This window comes from Melopsittacus undulatus, chromosome 5 (genome assembly GCF_012275295.1).
Source record: "Melopsittacus undulatus isolate bMelUnd1 chromosome 5, bMelUnd1.mat.Z, whole genome shotgun sequence".
Taxonomy (NCBI): domain Eukaryota; kingdom Metazoa; phylum Chordata; class Aves; order Psittaciformes; family Psittaculidae; genus Melopsittacus; species Melopsittacus undulatus.
In genome coordinates, this window is record NC_047531.1 from 76,460,908 (window position 1) to 76,484,791 (window position 23,884).

At 34.3% G+C, this 23,884-nt stretch overlaps 1 protein-coding gene across 1 annotated transcript in view; it reads right to left on the bottom strand.

Annotated features, from left to right (window-relative positions):
- The window catches only part of CCDC91 (coiled-coil domain containing 91), a 117,110-nt gene that overhangs the window by 21,922 nt on the left and 71,304 nt on the right, over nucleotides 1–23,884 (bottom strand). Inside the window, exons 9-12 of the mRNA XM_034063337.1 lie at nucleotides 14,647–14,739; nucleotides 14,387–14,455; nucleotides 12,580–12,756; nucleotides 1,101–1,214 (exon numbers count right to left, since the gene is read on the bottom strand). Coding sequence (XP_033919228.1) covers nucleotides 1,101–1,214; nucleotides 12,580–12,756; nucleotides 14,387–14,455; nucleotides 14,647–14,739 — 453 coding nt within the window. The remainder of the gene's footprint in view (nucleotides 1–1,100; nucleotides 1,215–12,579; nucleotides 12,757–14,386; nucleotides 14,456–14,646; nucleotides 14,740–23,884) is intronic.

Here is a 23,884-nt window from a genome sequence, read left to right on the forward strand (position 1 = left end):
TACAAGCTAATTTAATAGAAAATCATTTTCACTTTCCCTACAGATTATCCTTTGCAAATGACCAGCTTCAGATCTAAACAAACTCAAACATTGTTAAGGATTGGTTTTTTTGCCCTGGATGGCTGTTTAAATGTCTTTGTCAGTAAGAACCATACTACTAAATGGAAGCTTCTCCATTCACAGCATAATGGAAGAGAGACCTCATCCAATACTAATCTTAACTAGTAGTAGAGTGCAACAGCTGAAGATAAATCATACTTCCTATAATACCATATAGCCCACAAAAGCAGGGAAAACAAGAGGTCAAACACTATCTCTTCTTCCTTCTCCCTCCCTGGACAACATTACTAATTAGGTCAGTGATTTTATTTATTTGGAATACTGAAATCACTGAATTTGACCTTGCAGTTTGAAAGAGGGGTTTTTGTTTGTTTTCTTTTTATAAAGAGCCTCAAAGGGAAGGCTCCTACTTTGCTCTCTGGAACCAAATCAAACTGTCTTTTAAGTTACATTTTACTGTTTATACACAATCATTAAACTGCAAGCATACAGCATTAACGGAATACCTGAAACTGAGCTTCAGAACATTGCAACATTTTGTAACAGGAACTGTGCACTGGTTATAAATGATGCTCAAGAGAATATCATTACATTTTCAGGCTGCCATCATTTTCAGGCTGCCATATAAGTGGAGAGGATTATTAATGACCTTTGTGTGCATGCAAACTGCACACAAAGGTAATCTGTGAACATCAAATAGCATCTGTTATTGATACTGAAGTGCTTTTGATGAACTGAACTCAGATCACAACTTGAATTTGATAGATTGCATTTATGTCACATCTTTAAGTTACTGTAATAATACTTTAAATTTATCAGTGTATTGATTTATGCTTTTCTGCTCGTGATGAACTTAAAATTCTATAAATATGTATGAAGAAATATATCATAGTAACAAATTGTTTTTAAAAAGAGTGACAAATCTGAAGACATAACTCCTGATTCTGTTTTCTTGTGCATTTTAAGACAGTTTTAAGGATTAATAAGCTTTACCTGTTTCTCAATGCATGAAGTGAAGCCCACAGCCAGTGGTAACTCACCCTTTTCTGCTCTTTAATATATTCCATCAGTTCCTCTCTTGTCCTTTTCACTGCTTCTTCAACTGCCTTTTCATTTCGTTTTTGCTCCTCCATTAGTGCTTCCTTGACAATTTCCTTTTTGAAAGGAAATAGTAAGAGTAAATATTAAAAGTATTTCACATATGTAATAACAGGTCATCCATTTCCTTCCCATTGAAACTATCATGAACACACTCCTTTCTCAATGACAGTTATCCTAAAGATATGTGATATCTTTACAAGTATTTCTTAAATTCAGTACTTCAATAATTAAAAGGCCTGAGAAGAGCAAAATAATCACTTTAAAGATGTATTGAAGATGCTCTGAGGGAGGATTTGGAGGACAGCACATGGAATTAAGTGCAGACATTCACCAGGGCTTCTAGCGTAATTATTCACATATATGATTTTTTTCACATCAAAACTTTCTAAAAATTAAAAGTAAATATACACGAAGCATCTTCCCTACTACTGTTTGCTGATTAGATGTTAATACTCAGTTACTAGTAGGCAATGCAAAAATTTATCTACAGGTTTTCCTGACTACAGAGTAACAAGGACAGACATTTTATGACACAAATCTGTAATGTAGATTTGTGAAAGTGTGGCAGGTTGGCCTATTCTTTGTTTTTAACTTTTTTTCCCCCCTTTTTTTAACCCCTTTCTTCCTTCCTTCCTTCCCACCCTCCAATCTCTTCTGGCCAAGAACCAAAGATCTAAACCAAGTTCAAACTCTTCCTTTTGCTATATGCTGCACTATCAGATGTGATCCATCATCCATTATTAACTAAATATTAAACAAGAATAATGTCAGTAAAAAAAAAAAAGATAAAAATCAAGGAGAGCTTAACTTTTCTTTCAAACTTAATTCTTCACAGGCTTTCAGGGTCCTGTCAAAATGACTGAGTCTACCTCAGCACTGTCCGGCTTAGGAGTCAATTACTCTGCTGCACTACTTGAAGTACTCAATTTAAAGCATTCAGTTAAAGTACCATATTTATTATTAACATAAGGGGAAATATATAACTTTACAAGTGTTTGTGAGATAGAATGACAACATTTTATTGCTTTATTTACTGATTTAAGATACATTTGTCAAGCTATAGTGACACCTTCTTTAAATACAGAATGTCAAAATGCTGAGGTATGCATTCTTGATGCTTTAAAATTCTGTCTTCTTTGCAGAAAGTATTTTTTTCAGGAACTCAATTGTATTGGGCAAATTCTCTCTGGAGAAAGGTGGAATTCTAAGGCTTTATAAGTAGAAGATATTTCTGAAGTTACATAATTCATCTGTACATACAGAGCGGCATTTTATCATATGCTGTTAGTGTACAAAATTAATTGGACCAAACCACATTTTCTTTTAACGACTCTTCAGTGGAAGTATCCCAGAGGGAAGTGTTATTTTTTACCTTTAGCTATTTGTTCCTCTTCAGCCTAAACTGAATACATTCTGCAAAACTATACTTCTGCCATTTTTTAAAACAGAAAAAGTCTAAAATCCCAAATTTCAAATGTGCAACAATGTAATCCCCTCTGTTCTGGAATACAGCAAATATGAAAGCCATAGCTGTGAAAAGTGATGATCATTCTTTTTGGGTTTAATGCAGTTTACAAAAAAAAAAAATAATCCTGAGACAAAGGTCTCTTTCATTACAGAACTAACAGAACACTAACAGATGAAGTAGCAGAAATATATTATAGAAATATGCTGTTTTCAGAATTATATTCTCGTGGCAGTTTAATTTGTCAAAAGGTACCAAAATACTGTCCTAGAATGGAAAAAAGCCCATTATCTACCCATTAAACCCTTCAAACAAATTATAGAATTAGTAAGGTGCTATATATTAGTATGTAGAAAATATATCATCAAGAAGAAACTTATGATCAATTAAAGTATGTTTAACTTCCCTTGATATCATGCTACTTGAAACACTACATGAGTAGAAGTCTAAACAAAAAATACAATTAAACTCTTAAGTCTATTAAGACAAAACAAAACAAACCAGAAAATACTAGTAATACTTTTATGGACGACTGTTAGATTACACCAGTATTAAACCAGAAAACAGAAAACTGGAAAGAATTCGTTTTCATTTACAGTGGCAAATTCCCAAAATTTAGACCAGTATTAATTCTCTGAAGAATATAGTTATGGGTAACAGTGAAAGCAAAGTTGTATAACATCCTGTTGAAGCGAAGCATATCATAATCATACTAGTTTTTACTGTTTGTTATTTCAAGAGCAACAAGTTAGTTTAAAAAATAAGTTATTTTCTAACATAGAATCATAAAATAGCTAGAGTTGGAAAGGACCTTAAGATCATCTAGTTCCCCAGAAGGAACAAAAAATTACTGGTTACTTCTATGCTATTAAATAAAGATGTTACCTTAACTTTTTACTTTCTCCCCCTTCCCCTTGTCATATTCATAGTATTTATAAAGTAAGAGTTTTATAATAAGGAGATCCAAGGGTGCTCTTAGCTTCCCTAGATTTTCCAAAAAAGGAAGATTTAAGAATTCAGCCAAGTCCCTCATTGCTTTTCAGTGCCTCAAATTTAGCACATAAATGTTAGCTTTTCTATATATTCCCGGAAGCCAGCAGTTCAGAAAAATATTAATAATCTTGAACCAGTGGATATTCCAAAATCCTAATATTTCAAAAAGCAAATACATACTCCCAAAGGTTCTGAGAATAGCTAGTATGTGGAACAGCTATTCCAATTTCTTTAATCCCTGTGCTTTCTTTAGTCTTATATAGATCTTCTAATTACACAGCGGATGACTCAAAATTTGAGTAAGAACAACAGCCATACCACATACTAAGTTTAATTTAAAGCGAACATAGTAAACAGAGCTTTACTTTAGTAAAGCCTTTGACACCGTTTCACATAGTATTCTCCTGGAGAAAGTGGCTGCTCACAGCTTGGATGGGGGTACTTTTTGGTGGATTGAATACTGGCTGGATGGCTGGCTTTATGAAGTGCTCTCTAAGTTCTCAAAGTCATTGTCTGAATGCTGGCTGGACGGCTGGCTTTATGAAGTGCTCTCTAAGTTCCCAAAGTCATTGTCTTCACACTATTTCTGTCTGTTATTACAGCAAATGATCAACTGACACAAAGTTTATTTAAAACTGATATTACCTATGACTAGTGTTTAGTAAAGGCTTAGCTGCATGTACATCCTATCAGCATATGCATTTACTTCAATCTTTCATCTCTTTCCTGCTATATCTACCTTTTGATTTTATCCTAACTTAGATTTTGGCTGCAGAGGTAAAAATTGGCCATTATTTCATCTTTAGGTAAAAAGGGTACAGCATATTTGAGGCTTTTAGTGCTATTTTAAGATTCAAGAAAATGGGAAAGCCCATTTTGCTGTAAGAAGCTGAGGAAGAGCACTCCACAAAATGCACTTGAGGTGTAACTGCTTTTTTTAATTTTATTTTACTTTTCAACTCTCTGATCAGAGGCTGGAGTACTATACTGCAGTCACAAAATTATGGGGCTTTATATACATGTGCTGGACATCAGTTAGAAGATTACAATACCTAATGAAAAATACCGTTATCCAGTTACTCAGTTGACAAATCATATTCAACCATGTTAAGAATCACAACCATGTAATCACAATATATGTATCTGCAGGAAAACCAAAAGAGAAAAACTGTAGAGGATACATCAGAGAACTCTAGTCAGTATAAAAGAGAAAAACAACAAAAAATACCAAGGAAGCTGTATGATGGTTTGCAGTTTTATAGGAAAATTCTTCTGTTTCCACACAAGGATCAGGTGGCAATACTAAATTTTATCTAGGAAGTGCAACCACAGGCTGCAATGTTAGTGGTTTTTCAGAAAATAGTAACCCTCAAATTATAACGTCTGTGGTTTAAACTACTACAAACTACTTCTGAAGTCAGACATGGTTAAAGTCTGCATGCAGTGGAGTACTCTCTTTCCAGACTTTGCAAGCCTATTAAAAATAAACTGATCTAGTGGCAGGGATCTCTTTGCACTCATTCCTGCTAAGTTGTGTGCTTCCTCACACACTCGAGATTACACAACATTTCCTTTTAATGAAAAATTATTTTTCTGTGTCCTTATAAAATCACCATGGTCTCCAGAAACACTGAACACACTAATGTTTCTGCAAAAAGGTGGAAAAACAAGAAGAAAGTGAGATTGAAAATAATGGTTGAGTATCCTCTTGAAAGAAATGTAAGCAAATGCTCTCATGGAAAATTGAACAATATGATAAACACAATAGAAATTGGAGAAGATATCCTTTGAAGGACAAGCTCTCCAGCACAATACATGAAGCCCTGGGTGACAGGGTTTAGTGTGAGGTGTCCCTGCCCATGGCAGGGGGGTTGGAACTAGATGATCTTAAGGTCCTTTCCAACCCTAACTATTCTATGATTCTATGATACTGTATTATAAACAGCCTGTTTGGGAAGGAATCATGATACTGAGAAAGAAACACATGAACTTCTTGTATAAATCAACAAGATACTGAACATGAACAGCGATGTTACGACAGTCCAAGCTTTTCGGTGAAAACATCTTTTTTTCTTCCAAAGATTAACACCCTCCTTCTGGATCAAAATCCTACAAAATCTAACAAAGTTGCTCCTGTAATTGCAATACCAAATATGCCATTTTGCTGGGTACTTCAAAAGCACAAAATACATGGATTATTTAAAACTCTACCTCCTCTCAAGGACTCTAAAATCTATGTATATGATGAAACAAATAACAAATAGGCAAAGATAGACTGATAAACTGGTACTATTTTGCATTCCCTTAACTGGCAATGCTCCCTAAATCAGAGATGATAAGAGTTTTGAGGATATATTTAAAGAAATTACATTAATATTATATGTCACATGGAAATCCTCCCATGTACAAGAGCATCATAAAAGAGGGAAGGAAATGCCACTATTATGAATTTTTACTGGTAAAAGTTGATGTCCAAGTAACAAATACTGGAAGTAAATAATGAGGAGAAAGAGACAAAACCAAACTCTGACACAAATTCAAAAAGCAGTTTATAGCCTATTTAACAAAGAAAGATTGACGGAAAGCCCAAAGTAAAGGGTTGGAAAGCGATCATTGCGGCAATACTGTGGAAGGACAAATTGAAATAGTGCTCAAACTGGGCATGAAGAATGAAGTGAGTTTGGTGTCATGATTTAAGCTCAGCTGGTAACTCAGAACCACGCAGCTGTTCTTTCACTCCACCCCCTCCTCTCTTCCTCCCCCAGCTCCCAGAGGGATGGGGAGGAGAATCAAAAGGATGTAACTCCCATGGGTTGAGATAAGAACAGTCCAGTAACTAAGGTATAACACAAACCCACTAATGCTACCACCAATAATCATAATGATAAGGGAAATAACAAGGGGAGACAATACAACCACTCACCACCCTCCAACTGACACTCAGCCAGGCCTGAGCAGTGATCTAACCCTTCTGGGTAACTGCCCCCTGTTTATATAGTGGGCATGACGTGCTGTGGTATGGAATACCTCTTCGGTCAGTTTGGGTCAGGTGCCTTTCTCTGCTTCCTCCTGGCTTCCCCTCCTCCCTGGCAGAGCATGAGACTCACAGAGTCCTTGGTCATAGTAAACATTACTGAGCAGCAACTAAAACCATCGATGTTATCAGCGCTGTTCCCAGGCTGAAAGTCAAAACCACAGCACTGCACCAGCTGCTACAAAGGAGAAAAATGACTGCTACTGCTGAACCCAGGGCATTTACCTTCAGCAGAAGCCAGGAGGCAATCTTGTACAGAAAGCATAAATCAACTGTCTACACAGCAAGAAGCGAGAGCTCCTGATCCTGCTAAGGAGGCATAATACCATAGAATACCATAGGAAACCACTGCCAAGTAGCTACTCAGTGGTATCTTGCCTCTACACAGCATACGGTTTCCCAAACTAGTCTGTCTTCCACCTTGCCAAAATTACCAGATTACCTGTTGCATCACACACAGAACCAAGATCCGAGTTCTGCAAGTTACAGAAGGGACAGATCATTGGAAAACTGCTTTATCTTATAAACAGTTATGATGATTTCAAACTAGTGATATAGGGAATATCATAATGCCATGTACTGCAACACTTAAAGTGGTAGAAGCAGCAGATTTTTATATCATCATCATGGGAAGAACAGTTAATTGCATGTTTACACATAAGGGGTTCAGGAGAAAGTGTAAGTATGAAAGACTTACTACAGGATAGAAAGAGATTACAGGGGATCAAAGGAAAAAAGTTCTGCAAGGACAGCCCTGAAAATTACTGTGTATGACAAATAAAGAAAATAGATGAGTAGATTCACAATATGAAATTTATTCACCCATTTAAAAACCAAGAAAGAGGCATGCACTTACAATTTTCTTGCAAAAATATTTCTTTTGATGTGTATCTCAGTATACCTCAGTTGTTACTGGGCTGAATGAAACATGGCAGCCTCAGTATTCCTGAAATACTTTCCCTTTGGTAAGATCATGTTGTCTTAGTGCTTTTGCTCATGTTCAAGAGGAAGCAGAGGTTATGCTAGTTCTTTTAATAAATTGAAGGTTTTTGATTTCTTTTCCCTAATTATTTTCAACCTTCAGAACACTTCAGTCTAATGTATCTGCTCTGTGGATTATGGTAATGATGAAATCGGGCTCTTTTTTCCTTGGGAATTAGGGTAAACTACAGTAGATTAGGCACAGTATTTTAAATTTAAGCCTTCAGGAAGTGACAAAGGTGATTCTTTGCTTCAAGCACTTTAGGAGAGTGATTAATTTCAAGCTACGACATGGATCTGAATTTCCAGGGCTCACCCTGCAGCTATCAGCTTTCATTTTACTTTCAATGAATTTTCTCTAAAACAGAAATTGTGGTGTATAAACATTCTTTGCTACTTCTCTCCACCACTCCCTACTCCCTGGATTTACCTTATTTATATAATTGAGTATTTAGCTTTCTAAAATGGTAACAACTACCATGCAGAGAGTTCTGTGCATAACAGCAGTATGGCTATGGCAACTACTGCTATAGCTACTCTACATTGCCCACTAATTATAAATACAATATATTATCCTATTTTATTCAAAATTGTATGGACCTAATCATCCTATATCCCCAAATATCTTTTTTCCCCAAAGAGTAAAAATAAGCAGAAAGAACATGACAATGTGGAGCATGGTCTATTGTGGGTTTTTTTTTTTCACTGAAGCTTAATTGTACCCCAGCAGTTTCACCGCAATTTTAAATCCTGAGGAAAAAGCTTCTGCTTCAACCAAATTACCTGTTACAGTTTCTTCTTATCTAGAGGTTAACCACTTATTTATTAAAGTGTTGTAGAAAAATCATCCCAGTGGAAGGATTTCAGCAAGCATTCCTCTCAAAACTGACAACTACCACACATACTAAACTGTCCTTGCAGGGAAGTTGTCACTGTAAAAAACCCAATACAATGCATCAAAAATAGAAATGAAAATACTAAGGTGTGCCAGGCTACATCTAGCCTGCTGAATATATGAGTTCCTCATCTATAATGACTTTTCAATGTGTTGTAAAAGGATCATGAAGTTACTGCGCAAATTAACATAATCTTTAATCAAAAGACTGCTCATTTATTTCAAGGAGAACTTATTTTCCTTGAATTAAAAGGCAATCCCACCCTTTCAAAACTAAGAATCCTCTGAACAACAACAACAACAATAAATATTATTATTATTATTAATTATTATTATTTCTTTTTAATAAAAGCACTAAGCACCTTGATAACGTGTAAAATACCCAAAGATGCTGCTAGTGTCAATCTAAAGAAAAGTCTTTTGGACTTCTAATACCTTACAGACTCTTCAGACAGTGCTCCAGAAAACTTTTTACCATTACTTCCTTGATGATGTAATATATCTCATTTATCCCTTCAGAGTTATAAGGCTTCGAAGAATAATATCTTCAATTTAATTAAATAATGCCTCTAAGTAATGACCCCAGGTCACTAGAACAGTCAAAGCTGTAATGAAAACAAATGCAACATTCATGTTGCTTTAATCCTTTAATGTCTTAAAAAAAAAAAAGAGATATGTCAAAGTTTTTCCATCAAGCTGAAATGTTAACTTCGTATGTCTCAGTTGCTACTTTCATTATAAGTTTATTATTTTATATTAATCATGAATTATTCATTAAACCACCTTCAGGTCCCCAGATTTTTCTCTGGCAATATTAAATTAATAAAATAAATCTTATATGGAAGTAACTGAAGAGTCAATTTCTGACTGAGGACAAACAATTTTTTAGGAGAAAGTTTTGTCAAGTGTGAATATCTAACAAGTCGAAACTCGACATAAACCATCCAGTTTTGCATTGACTATGGCTCTCCTTCCTGGCCGCTCTGCAACACGGTACCCTACTACTAGATTCACAATTCTCTTGAGGACCTGTTTGGCTGTCAAATTTGTGCTCTCAATTTCTTTTCTTTTGTTCTTATCCAACACAGATCAAAATATATTTAAACTGCACAGACTCTAAAGTGGATTTGTGACAAAGAAAACTACAGAATTTTGAATGTCTTCAAATTTTTCCATTAATTATTCGTATAGTTACTTATGCATGCCATGACCAGAAGCCATTCTGTCTCATCTATTTGCAGAAGACTATACTGTCCCTTCCTGATCTTTCAGATTTGCAGACTTCATTATTAGTGAATGAAAATTCCTTCTCACTAATACTATGTTAAATTTCTTTGTTTTAATTCAAATCAGTAAAGCAAATCTCTTAAAATTAATTTACAGCAGCAGAAGATTAAATTTTAATACAGTGTTTATGACAATTACAATGTGATAAAAAAGAAAAAGAGAAGTAAATGTAAAAACATCTTTCTCACACACAGATTATTTCCTCTGTTGAGAAGCTGACGAAGATAAACTAAGTGAAGAGAGGTTTTGTTAAAAACAAGTCAGGTATGTTAGAAAATCATGTTAGTCAGCAAGTTAGTTCTCTTTCTTGAAAATAACAGCACTGCTCTTAAAGCTTTTTTAATGTGTGTGATACCAGAAGATTCCTTTGAATGTTTACTTAGATTCAACTATACTCTCATTTCATGGGACTAAACATAATAATAAGTATCGAGTGACAATTTTGAAGCAGGAAGCATAAAGAAATATACAGCACAGCTAAAGAATTAAATGAGACAAGTGCTACATGGCCACAGTTTTACATTTTGTTGTCTAAAATGTTAGACTATATGTTTTACTTTTGGCCATTACGGAGCTGACTTGACAGATCATGTTGTCTAAACAACCACTGCAAGAAAGTCAATAGTGTAGTTATAGCTCTTGAAAAAGAAATCTTATAGTAAAAAAAAACATAAATAAGAAACATCTCTGAGTGGAAGGCTCTACCCAGAAAAACTAATATTCACACGCAAACTGCCTGTAGTCCAAAATGTCTTTAACTGCTAAATCAAAGTCACATCTGATACCATATATAAGCTATCAGTTGGCACATTAGCTCTGAACAACTTATATATTATAACTGAGTAAGATAAATTATTCCTGTAACTGTCAAAGTTGTCAGAACTCTATTCAACATTAAAAAAATGTAATTAACTAATGCTACACGACAACGTGAAGAGCAAGATATTTACAGGAGAATTAATCACAGCAGTCTCCAATAACTATATACACCACTAGATACCCCAACACTTTCAACAAGCACCTTGAGCTGAAGCCTGTCCTTTTGAAAGATCTGAATTTCTTCCTCAGAAAAGCACTGACATCTCAGCATATTTAAGACCTTGTCTGAAAAAATACATCCATCAATATTAAATTTCTAATACCATACTGTCTTGTGACAACTTCAAAGGCAGTATCAACAACAGAAACTCTGTCAGTATAGTCCACCCTGAGTCACTACATCAACTTAATCAACCACTCTCCTACCCCTAGGACATGCTCCTCAGATCCATAAATGTAATAATTGCATCCAGCTACAGGACTCCTTCACCAAAAATCTTCAGCATTCATCAAAACTCTCCTCATGTTCCATGAACTGCAAAATTGCTCTCTCTATTTACTGTAAGAAACAACTACTTTATTGCTTTCCCTTCTACCACTACCAATTCTTGTTCTGGCTAGTCTAAATGATTTGTACCTAACTAAATCCCAAGCAATTGTTCTCAGCTCCACTTTAGCTTTGAAGACAGCTGCTTATCTTTTTGTTGTAAAGATGAGTTTGAGTGCCTGAAGACTTATCAGTATAGTAAAATTACAGTCTTGAAAACTGACATCTTATCACTTGATACCTTTACAGTCAGAAGAAATAAACAATCCATATACAAAGCAATATAATTCTATTTACACTAGAAAAAATAAGAGGATGGTATAATAGTAGCTTAGCATCAAAATCCAACTTTTTGTGTAATTCCATTTAGCACTGGCAAAGGAAATGGGGTCTGTTTCCAAAAAGTTGATTTTTAAACTTCTGTGATATGCTATTTTACTTAAAATTCTAAAGGTGTTTTTTGTTGTTGTTGTTGCTCTGGACATTAAAAAAATACAGTAATATCAAATTCCAACACCCAAATGAAATGTATCTTGTTTAAAACTCTTCAGATTATAATATTCAAAAATGGCACCAAGAAATCAGTGAACTTACAGGGTGTGCCCCCAGATATTTCCTGCATCAGAAAGTACATAATTCAACTTTTGGAAGGTAATGTAACTGCCATTATAGCATATATAAATTGTAATTTCTACAGTTGTTAAAAGCAATTCTGGGAATATCCCTCCCAAACTATGTTAAGTGATGCACAATTATCCTTACAGAAGCACCTCTCTAAAAAGTAAATCTAAAAACATTTCTGGTTCATTACTGGTTTAGGTTTCCAATTTCTCTAATTCTCTCTATTTTGTACCTATTCTATTTTTTGTCTTAGAAAAGTACATTTTTACTGAGAGATAATAGAATTCCAGAAGAAGAAACAAGCGTAACATCTTTTCTCTTTCATCAGTATGAAAAAAAGTCACCTTAACAGTCTACAACATAAATGCCACTATCTGAGCTGGTCATTTTGGGCTCCTTTAGAAATTACAGAACAAACCCATGCATTTATGGCACATGATTCATCTCATTTTAATAGATGTACCTGAAAGTGTGAGGTGTCCCTGCCCATGGCTGGGGGGTTGGAACTAGATGATCTTCAGGTCCTTTCCTATCATAACTATTCTATGATTCTATGAAAGGTTTGCAGGAATTTTATTCCGTGTGTGCCAATTTGTCTCCATACACATAGTGTAGATGAAGATAAATCAACAAGGTAGCTATGCTCTGCAACTATCAACTAGGTGCAGTGACGAATGAAAGATGTCACAAGAAAGCCTAACACAACATTAGGATGACATTCAAAATAAAAAATAAAATACACAAAGCAGATCCATCAAAGGGCAAAATATACTAACTTGATTTTGCCTTTTTTGCTCTTGCATGGCTTCCCGAACAGCCTGGGCAATCTTCTCTTTATCTTTGTCACGTTCTGCTTCCCACATTTTTCTTTCTTCTGCGTGAATCTTCTCCATATTTCTCCTCTCCTCCTCTACTGCTTTCAGAATAGCCGCCTGCACTACTTCTTTTTCAGCCTTTGAAATAAATCAAGCACAAATAAATGACCAAAGTACCCAGCATGGGTGCCTAACTCATATATATTATTTATTCTAATGAGATCTGTCTGACAAAAGATGGTAGATGGATATTTTCACTTCTGAAGTATGAGCTTAAATTTATCTTGAGGTACTATCAGATAGGTATTACCAGTGGACAACGACTGTAGTTACAGAAAGAAAAACAAAGTTGCAAGTAAGAATCTTAAATTCCCACCTACTGAAAATACAATATATCATAATTGATTTGGTTAATGCTAACACAAAAACATTCCGCAGAAACACTGTAAGAGCAGGTACGTAATGGGGCCCGAACATGGCCTGGTATTACCATATACAAGATATTCCTACTCTTATCTACAAGTACCTAAAGTCCAAAAACAGTCAGAGTGCTTTCTGTGGCAAAGTAGCCAATACATACATAAACCAAATGTGTCTTCCCTCCCAAAGCTCTACAAGAGGTACTCTTTTGAGCAACCTGTTCTAGTGGAAGGTGTCCCTCCATTTCATTACATAACATCTATATATAAATAATGGCTGAAGTACAAAATAAACAAATAACTGCTGATAAACCACACCCCCAATTTTAATAAAATTACAGGTCATTCCAATGCACTTTGGTGGTGATTATGGATCTGGTCAAGTAAAGTTATGAATGGCAAAAAAATACTGGTTCCTCAAACACTACACTTGTAAATTAAGCTGTTTTTTGCAATTCACTGGGATGTGATATTTTATTTAGACATTTATAAAATATAATAAAAGCATAAGTTAAAAAATGCCCTATTAAACGATCATATTTTATTATACACACATTTTCCTGTAGATATCAACCACATAACAGATGTTTCTTGTGTTAGTGTATGTTATTCAGAGAGGTGGTCAGCTAATGTGCATATACTACATATGAAGACATACAGGAAATTATAATATAGCCTAACCAACTGTGACAAGCAACATACATCCCTAGATTTCCCAGATCATTACATGGAACCAAACTTTTGTGCTGGATTCTACGTCAGTATTATTAATGAAAGGTAGCTTAATTTACAAAATTACTGTCCAAACCCCAGTGCATTCAATCATAATATAGACAGAATAAATCATATTTTAAAAAGTGAATACTTTTAGTCAAACATTAACTTAAATAAATTTAAAACCTGTTAAATGTTCAAATTTAATGATTTACAAGATAGTTCTGTCCTCATTGAAAATTGTTGTATTTAACAAAAGCTAAATAGGACACAATGCTAACTGTCTTATTAAGATCACCAGTTGACTCTGCTACCTAGCTCTTTGAATCAAGATGTACTGATGTTAACTGGAAGACCAAAAAACCAGACAGGTAACACAAAAAAATCTGCAATATTGTGACTTCTTGCTCTAAACTAATTCAGAAGCTATCTTAGATAGAAGTTACTCAGACTGCCTGTACTGAGGCACAGGATACAGCAGATATGTTCATGATTTACAGAACTAGCTTCTTTAAAACACAGATGAGAACACAGAGTTCGACAAATTTAGTTATGAAAATGAATGAGTTGCTGAACTTGGCATTTATGGCACACATGGAATCCACATTGCACATCTATTACTTAACAAAAGATACCTTTGCAGCAGCTGCCAGAGCCTCCTTACTTCTTTGTCTTTCTTCATCCAAACATTTGTCAAGTACTTCCTGTAAATGTTATGAAAAATTAAACTGCAATACATAGTAGAGGAGTAGTAAAAAGTCCTTTTAAACACTTAAAGTGCCCAAGAAAGCTTCGTCTTCCTGTCAGTAATTATGACAGGATCATACGCAATGAACTCCCTGGTGCTGATCAGACCCCTTGTTTTTTTAGGTAAAAAAAACCCCAAACACAATACCTTGTGTTTTTGTGACTGCTGAATCAAAGCTTCTTCTATCTTTTCTGACAATACTTCCTTCTCTGCTTCCAAAATATCAAGGAGTCGCTGATGCTATTGGGAGAAAACATTCATATTATTGTAACCATGGTCCACTTGCAAAACAGACAAAAAAACCCTAATCCGAGAATCTTTGTTCACTATTTACAAAATGACTTAAAATATAGGTAAATGGCATATACAGCACTCCTTTAATTGATTGCATGTCATAAAAAATATTGCAATAAGAAATGTTTAGCTCCCTGATTATCTAATATTTCTTCTCAGCGTGAAGAGTATTAGGAAAGATTAGGAAAGAAGTTGAAAAAACCCAACATTATTAAAAGCAACACTTAGAAAATTTATAAAGATGGTTTAAGCAACAAAACACTTCAAATATTTCATTTGAAGAGCTGAAGAATTTAAATTATACTTGTACTATCCCTCAGTTATACATATAGAAGGCAAAACCATAATGTATTTTTTCCAACGCTTTGTGATACTACAAATTTTGAAAGTGCAGAAAAGAGAACAAAACTGAATGCTGCTTTTTTTCTAATTTTATTGTAATCCAAATAATTTTTTTCAGGGAGAAAATGAACACTGAAGTGGCCAGGTAATCTATATATAGACATATAATCTGTTGCTGTTCTTAGTTACATCCCATGTATCTCTTTTTCAGTAAGCCAAATAAAGCATTTGAATGGTGTGGGTTTTGTCTGTAAGAGCTAAGCTGTTTCCCAAAACTAAAAATTACTACTGGAAATTATTGATATTGGGTATTTGTCATGAAATAATTGCTAGCAAGTCAGTACATTTTTTACATGTTATTTAAGAGATTATATATTCTAAGCTTAAAGTATATAATCAATACATACTAGTATTTCACAAGATTACCAGAAAGAAAGTTTAACAGTAGAGTTTTGTATTAATAAAAGTGTACATAACGAACATAAAATTTTTACACAAACACTTATGTAGGCAAACATCAGCATTTCTAAGAAATGGTCATTTCTGCTTCATGGATTTTATTATGTTTTAATTATAAGTGTCTCTAATGGCAGCTAGAAATACATTACCAAACTGCAATAGTATGTTCTGAAAAATATTTTTTCATTTGAAGAATAGAAAACTTTTAGACTGCTTTATAAAATAAAACACCTATCTGCCCTTCCAGGATAAACATGTAAAGAGGCATTTCCTAGTGAATTTACTTAAAATAGGTCTGAATGGAGCAGACATATTCTAATGGAAAACACCTGTGGAAGGAGTGGTGAAATTCACATCATGGTTATACTTAATGATGTGTAACTAACTTTTCTTGTGGACTCAGTGTTTTCAGACATTAGCTTTAACTATCAGGGCACTTAGAGAAATTACTTTTCCTCAGTAACTCAAAGATAAAACAACAAATGGATTTTGCTAAATTATCTCTATGACTCCTCACTTGACTGACTGTACAGACTACAAATCTCTTATTTCACTTTAATTTAAACGAATGACACAATAGGAGACAAACATACGCAAATATTTTATCAGACATATGCCACAAATCTGCAGACTACTAATGTCAGTTAAAAGACTGAAACTTTATCTGCTTTAGCCAAGAATCACCAATGGACTTCCTAAGGAGAGCTTTCTAAGGGAAATCACCTCTATCTTTAAACCACCTACAACAGAATGCCAGTTAAGTTGTTCAGTAAGATTGGAATTTCTAGTGTAAAACTTGCAGGCAGTTAATTCCAGTTTGACTCTAACCATCAGATTTCTAGTTTACGTGTGAAGACCACGTATGCATCTTTCAAGTTGCCACCATAGGCCAGCTACCAGATATATTTAACAACACTCTCTACGGGACTAAAATTTTCAGCTTTTAAAGTTCAGGGCAGTTTAAGAAATTTTCTTTTACATATATGTAATTCAAGGCCATACTGGAAGTCCTGAAACAATGCAGACATGTGCATTAATCTAATACAGAACAGACATACATGATCAGTGAAAACAACTAACATCTAGTCTGCAGATGAAATAATTTCATGACTATAGCTTTGTGCATGACCCTATACACACTACGTAGTGGTTTTTTACCTCCTTCATTGCAAAACAGAGTGCACAGCTAAATTCAGAGATCAACTCCTTGTACAAAATAAGAAAATGTTACTCCAGCTGGTTGTTACTGTAATAAGGAGTTTAACCGCACTTGGACATCAATTTCACACATACTTAAATGGAAATATAGACAGTAGTATAAGATAAATCAGTCTGCTGCTTTTGGAAGCAGAAAGGAAAATATTCAAAACACAATATACTTGTAATTCCCATAAAAAATGAAGTCTGCTTTGACTGCTATTTGAAGGACGATTACTTTGATTAAGTTTAAAATCTCCCATTTCCTTGGTAGATTAGAAAAATCTACATGGAATCACATTTTGAGCTTTATGGAATCCACAGAAATTCAGTAAGAACTGTATTAAGAATTGTATCTGGGTACAAAAACACACTAGTTCCTATTTGTCAAAATATTAGAAGTAACTATTTGTGAGCACATTTAGAATGCTTTCAGAATGAAAGCTAATGACTTCTGGCATATTCCAATGCACGTTCTTTTACATTATATAGCATCCCTATTCCTCATGGAAACATAACATTTATAATTTCAAGATTGTAAACCTCTTGTGAATAGCTTGGCATGTCCTCTCTTATTATAATGTAAATGTTTATTCATGTGGAATGATCCTTAAATGGTTACCCTCGTACCTGGATTTCCAAAAGTTCATGTATCATCACAAATGTTGCAACAGCAGTTCATAAAACCCACTGAAACAAGTTGTCTTGTACTAGTCTTAGAGGAATACCTTTAAGAACTATTTATTTGGTTTCAGAATTTGTATTTGACCAAGTTTACTTTTTCAGAGAGAAAATGAACCTTGAACTGCTAAATTACATAATTTAGAAATATGTAACTAGAAAAAGACAAAGCAGATTATATGAACTGCTTCTGCCCAAAACAGGTCATGTTTCCAGAGAGCCCATATTGCAGTTTGCATAGCCGCAAAAAAACCCCAACCAACCAACCAAAACAAAACATTGCTATTCTGCATGTAGTTGATAAGCAACTGTATTATTTATCACAAACTTTCAGTTTCTTCAATGTATTGTGCCCCATGGTAGTATTAGCCCTCATATAGAGACATGGAATCTTCTTGAAAGCTGTGCTTCTCAGAGTCATGTAAAGTGAGCTCAGTTGTATTATGAATTCATTTCATAGAACAGAACACACCACCCTGTCATCTGAATTCCTTTTTACAGAAACCACATATCTTTCAAAGGCACAATCAGGTATCTACATGATGCGTGACACTTGAGCAGAAATTCCAGTTGTGGGATGTTATGGATAGTAAGGGTTTCTCTGCATTCCATTTTCTGACAGCAGTCAAGGAAACAGACTTTGATAAATATCAATAATGCAAAGGAAATTATTAAGGATTGTATGACTAGAATTCCAAGCTGTTTAAATGTCTCTGCACAGCAAGCTATTGTAAGTCCTCTGGAGCTAGTCTTTAAATTACGGCAACTATTTTTATACTTCAGACTTCAAAATAATGCATATACCTTCTAAGTAAAAGCTATTATATAGAAGCATTAGGTACATAAATTTTCCAGATGTATGTAGAATGACTTTGGACTCTAATACTAAACAGCCATGATGAACTCTATATACAGTCTACTTCTTCAGTTGGTCTTTCAGATTAAGTCAATAAAGAGAATTAAGTTTGAAAGTATATAAAAGGTGATAGCCTCACTTTAGCACCTATGCATATGAGAGCTTTCAAGAGTTCTTGAATTTTTGCCCAGCAAGAAATAACAAGATTATTTAGGTTCATTTACTTGACTTGTAGATTTTTGTTCAACTATAGTAAAAGTCTATTAACAATACAGACAATTGTTGAATTAAAAGATCATATGTGCTGAGATAAATGCCTACAGCTAGCCATATGTAACTCATAACCCATCCCCTTCTCAACAGGAATAAAAGCTATAGAAAGTATGAGATGAATGAATCTCTTTCAGCATTTCCAGTTTCCACAGATAAGAATTGCGAATGTGTTTCTTTCTCTTTAGACAGTATTGAAGGATTAAAGAAAGAACACTGAAGGCACCAAATTTTGATTCCCATTCATTGTAGAGGCCACTTTCTCTTAGCCCTATCTGGACGCCAAAGCTGGAGGTCTGGTAATTGTACCTGTCAAGATGATATTGCAAATGCTTTAAAGGAGAGATCAGCCTTCTGTAAGTAGGCTAATGAATTCATCAGACCTAACAGTCCCATGAAAAATAATCAAGCCTATTTCAGTTTTCCTGTGAAAATTACGATGAAGACCTACTTATGGAGTCTTACATTTGGGAAAAAAATAACCTGTGTAGACTAAAAGACAGTGTCTATAAAGTTTTTAAACAAAAGTTGAAAAGTTGGAGTGAGGGTTTCCTTAGCAACAATCCAAGAACCAGAAAACAGGTAAGAAAGTTCTTAACATGCTGGGGCTTTGAATCCATTTATCCATCTGTTATTAAACAACTATAGCTCACTGACTCTCTGGACTAAAAGTGCAAAAATGGAAACTGATGAAGAGTTATTCCTACAGATGATATTCAAGAAAAAAATTAATGTCCTGAACTGGAAATATGGTGGATGAATCAGTATGAGGCCAAAATAAGTGTTAGAGAAAATTCCACCTCAGTGCAACAAGAAAGTTTTCAGGCAGTATAAGTTTGCTAGGCTGCAAATTCACATTATGCATGCTATCTCTAAGGCAGAGCAGACATTAGAAGACTATGCAGAGACACTCAGCAAGATCTATAAAGCTTTGGCTTAGGTACAATAAATAGTATAGCTCTTTCACGCATCACTTTGCCTGTACCTTGCTTTGTCTTATTCTTTAGACAGAGAATATAGGGTTGAGAGCAGAATTCTGATGTGTAAGAATTCTGAAGAGAAAATTGATGGTCCAGTGAGACAGAAGAGTTTTCTATGGAAAGGCAAACCTAAACACTTTTTGAGAAGTGTGGTAAAAGAACATTAGTAGAAAAGTTCTCTCCAGAGTGGAGAGAACTACTAGTCTTTCTACCCTACTCTCAGGAAAGTAGCAAAAGAGGGTCAAGAAGAGTCTTCTGAAAATCAACTTAAAACAAAAGGCATTCAAAAATAGGTTATAATGCTTTCCTCCCTGCAAGAAGTTCTCTAGGCAATGGTTCCAAATGAAAATCGTTTGATGTAGATTCAAATATAAATACAGAGGTCCTGTGGTTTTTCTTGATTCCTGTAAAAAAGAAATCAAAAAAATCTTTTTTTCCTGGAATGTGAGTCACAGAAGACATTGTAAACAGATTTAATCACAGTAGCAACTAGCCAGTCTTTTCTGTTATTTTTATATATTAAATTTATTTCTGAGGAATCATGACATTTTTCTTTCAGGTGATCATCCTCTGAAGGATTACATAATATATATTATAATAATTATTCATGGAGTGAATAAAATAATGCAGGATATGAGCTGGTTTACAGCTAAAACACTTCATTACAGCTATTAATAATCAATTCTAATTTAATACAGTTACAATTCCTCAATATTCCTACTAATTGTAAACTGCATATGTAAAGAGAAATGGAAAATAGGGTGAAATGCTTCTTAAAAATGTAGCTTCTTCCTGGGCCCTGTATTGTTTCATTTAAAGGGAAACTATTCCAGGATTTCATCCACAAATGTGGATGCACTTCTTTTGCTATAATGATCACCAAACTCAGTATGGATAAATCAATTTTGTTATCTGCTATTCACAGCTTATGAAAAAGTAGTCAGATAACCATTCACAAACAAAACAGCAAACAACATCACAGAACAAAGTTAATACGAATATCTGAATACTTAACAGAAAAAAAGAATGATATTTCATACTTTGACTGATCTTCCATCTGAGGAAAAGTTTTCACACACTAATGAGATGACCCTGGAACCTTCTTTTAATGGCATAATTCTGAAAAACAGTACATTAAGACATATGTATGTCTACTTCATCCTCTGTTTTTAGTTTTTCTTGTAACAAAAAATCTACTGAATTTTAAAATGTAATAAAACTACTTTGTAGTTTAACCAAAAAGAAAAAAACCCAACCAGGAATAATAAGACTTTATGTCTTTTTTTTTGTTTTGTTTTTGTACTTTCATTACACATGGACATAGAACAATCCCTGACCCTCTAGATCTGAGAAAAATTTTCTTCAGAAACATTTAGCAAATGTTTCAGTACTTCATTGATCAATAGGAATAATTAACCACTGGATCAAGCTTTTTAAGAATTCACCAATTCACCTATTTTACAAGAAACTTTCTTAACCCACAGAGTTCTACTTTCATTTCTGTTTCCCATGAAGGAATCTAATGTAGAAAGGTATAACACAGGTCATGGGAAACATTATCTCTATGTGACAAGGAGATGACATAACAAAAATACACAGTTATAGCATCATGATTTTGTAATGTTATCAAAATATGTCCCTTTCTACATCCTATCTAAAATATTATTCTAAGGAAAAAGGCAACTTTATCAAAACACTACTAATAGTTTTCTGCTCCTGTAAAAGGCTAGCTATATTTAACAGTGTAACAACATTTAACACTGCACGTTTTCTTCACCACTGCTAAACTATGCCTAAGTCAAACGACAAGATCTGGTAATCATAACTGGTTTCCTACACTGTCCTCACTATCTGTGGCATCTGAGTGTTTGGCAGTGCAAGGTGGAAAATCTGTCTGAAGAATTCCAACATCTGTTACATATTTCCACTTCCTCAAATTATAACTTATTACTGCATGGTTGGACTGTATCTTTTTGCCAGTTTAAGGTCCAAGTGGCTAACAAAGAAGCAAAACTTTTCTAAGAGAAAGCTCAGGAATCAGCAAAACATTATTAAACCAGAAAAGTTAAAACAATTAAAATAGAAAGAAAAAATATAATAGGGTTAATAAATAAGCTTATACTCATACTCAGGGTTCCCCTCAGCAGTATACAGACAGTATGTAAACTGCACAATTTAAGGCAGATCAGAAGCTGAAATTAAGTTTAAAACATTTTGTTGCATATGTGCGTCATTGTTTTCATTAAGAAAGTAAGAAGCTACACAAAGTCATTTAATAATGGGAATAGTCAGAAAGCATACATAGTAATGAGACTTAATAAACCTACAAACATCAAGATCCTAAGGATACAGAGATAAGGAGCTTTGGTAATCTGAGAGAAAAATAAAAATATCAATTAGCCCTTCTAGCTTTATGATCTAATCAATTTGACAGCCTATATGAATTCTCACAGAATTGCTCCATCTACTAGGAAAAATAAATCTATCAAAAAATTATGATCAATATAAATGGCAAAAGCTGCAGTAATGGAAGATGGCAAAATGGAGGGCAAAAATCTTCAACAGAAAAGTAACTGAGGAGAAAAATCATACTGTATTATTTTGTTGTTCAGGACTGACAAGTATTGATATAAATTTGTAACAAGCAATGATAATTTTAAGGAAACTTGTAATATAAGCAAAAGGCAGAAAGCAAAAATCACACTACAGAGCTACTTTCAAGTAGAACTTGACAAAAGAAGGCAAATTTTCAAATAGGATTTCTGTTTGGTACTCTGAAAATATCCTGATTCAATTAACAGTGCAAAGGGACTGCAAAATCATCCTCTAACTAGCTTGCAATAGTAGGCAGATTCAAATGAAGTGAGAAGACTACAGGGTAAGGATTTCCATTTTTTTCAAAGCCTTTTTGGATCTTAGGAATGTAACTTTTACTTTGGGAGGTGAAGACTGGATGCAAAGTCCAAAGTCCAAAACACAAAGTGAGGATAAATCAAACATTTTCAGGATTTAAGGAAATAAGCAACAACAAGAAAAGTCTTCCAGCACAGGAAGATTTGATTCTTGACCTTTTCACTCTAATTCACTCTATGTATGCAGAAATGAAGGAGATATTATTATAAATTTAGGAATTAATAGGATTCTAATAAATACTTTTTTTCCCCCTGTATATATTCCGGAGAATAAAGAAGTTCTGAGAAAGTTTAACTTCACTCTTGGCAGAAGAGTGCTTGACCTCAAATAACACATCTAGATAAGGGTGCAAAGTGAAATAGATAACAACCTAATGGGAATGACTGATAGCAGGTACTTTGCTCTAGAGAGAATGAACTACTCCCACAGCGGCAAACAGCAAGACTTCTGAGAAGTTAGATAACCTGCCCAAAGCAACATGATAAATACTCTCAAGAATGAAAAATCTATCATACTTATGATTAATGAACCAGAAAGATCATGTCCACTGCAGTCTTCATTTTCTCAGTCTGCAAGTCTTCAGATTATTCAACTACATACTGGTCTCACTGGAAAAAATGGCTAATGCCTCCTAAAAATGCAAATACTCAAGATTTCCTTAGAGTCTAGTCTGCATATATTCCCTTCAAGATTAGGCATTAAACAGATTTCACAGTTACAACGGGAAGAACATCAAACCTCTATTCCCCTTACAAAAGGGGGAATCATAAATAATCAAAGTTCATAAAAGAAGCATTATTATATAAACATGCTGCATAGTATGAGTAGATACAAAGACAAGATTTGAGATCATAGAAAATTATACTTCCTGACAGTGGAACTGAATGCAATAAACATTTTCTTTGGCATACAAACAATCACTTGCTATGCAAGACAAGTACTTTTTACATTTGACATTTTAGGAATTGTCAGGGGACTTACTGGTAATCTTCACAGAAGGCTATGCAAAACACATCAAAATGTATCATCCAAATACTGGAGAAAGTAAGGTATCTTAACACATTCCTGCAGCTCATTTCTATTGTCACACCAGTCTTCTGCTTGTCCACAAGCTGTTCTTGGAAGCAACACACACTTCAAAAAACTGAGGTCTAGCAAATGGAACTTCTAGTCTGACTGTTCTTTCAGCACATTGCTTCAAAACTGAAGCTAAACCAGCACTTCCCTGTGTGTGTCAAAAAAGGGTAAAAGATTTCATGCATCATTCAACAGATATCAAGCTGGTATTTGTTATACAAATGCCAACCAACATCATGATAAAGTGAAAAAATAATTAAAGACATGGGGCTTGCTCTACTTATTTCAAATGTTCCATCTACAAATCTGTAGATCT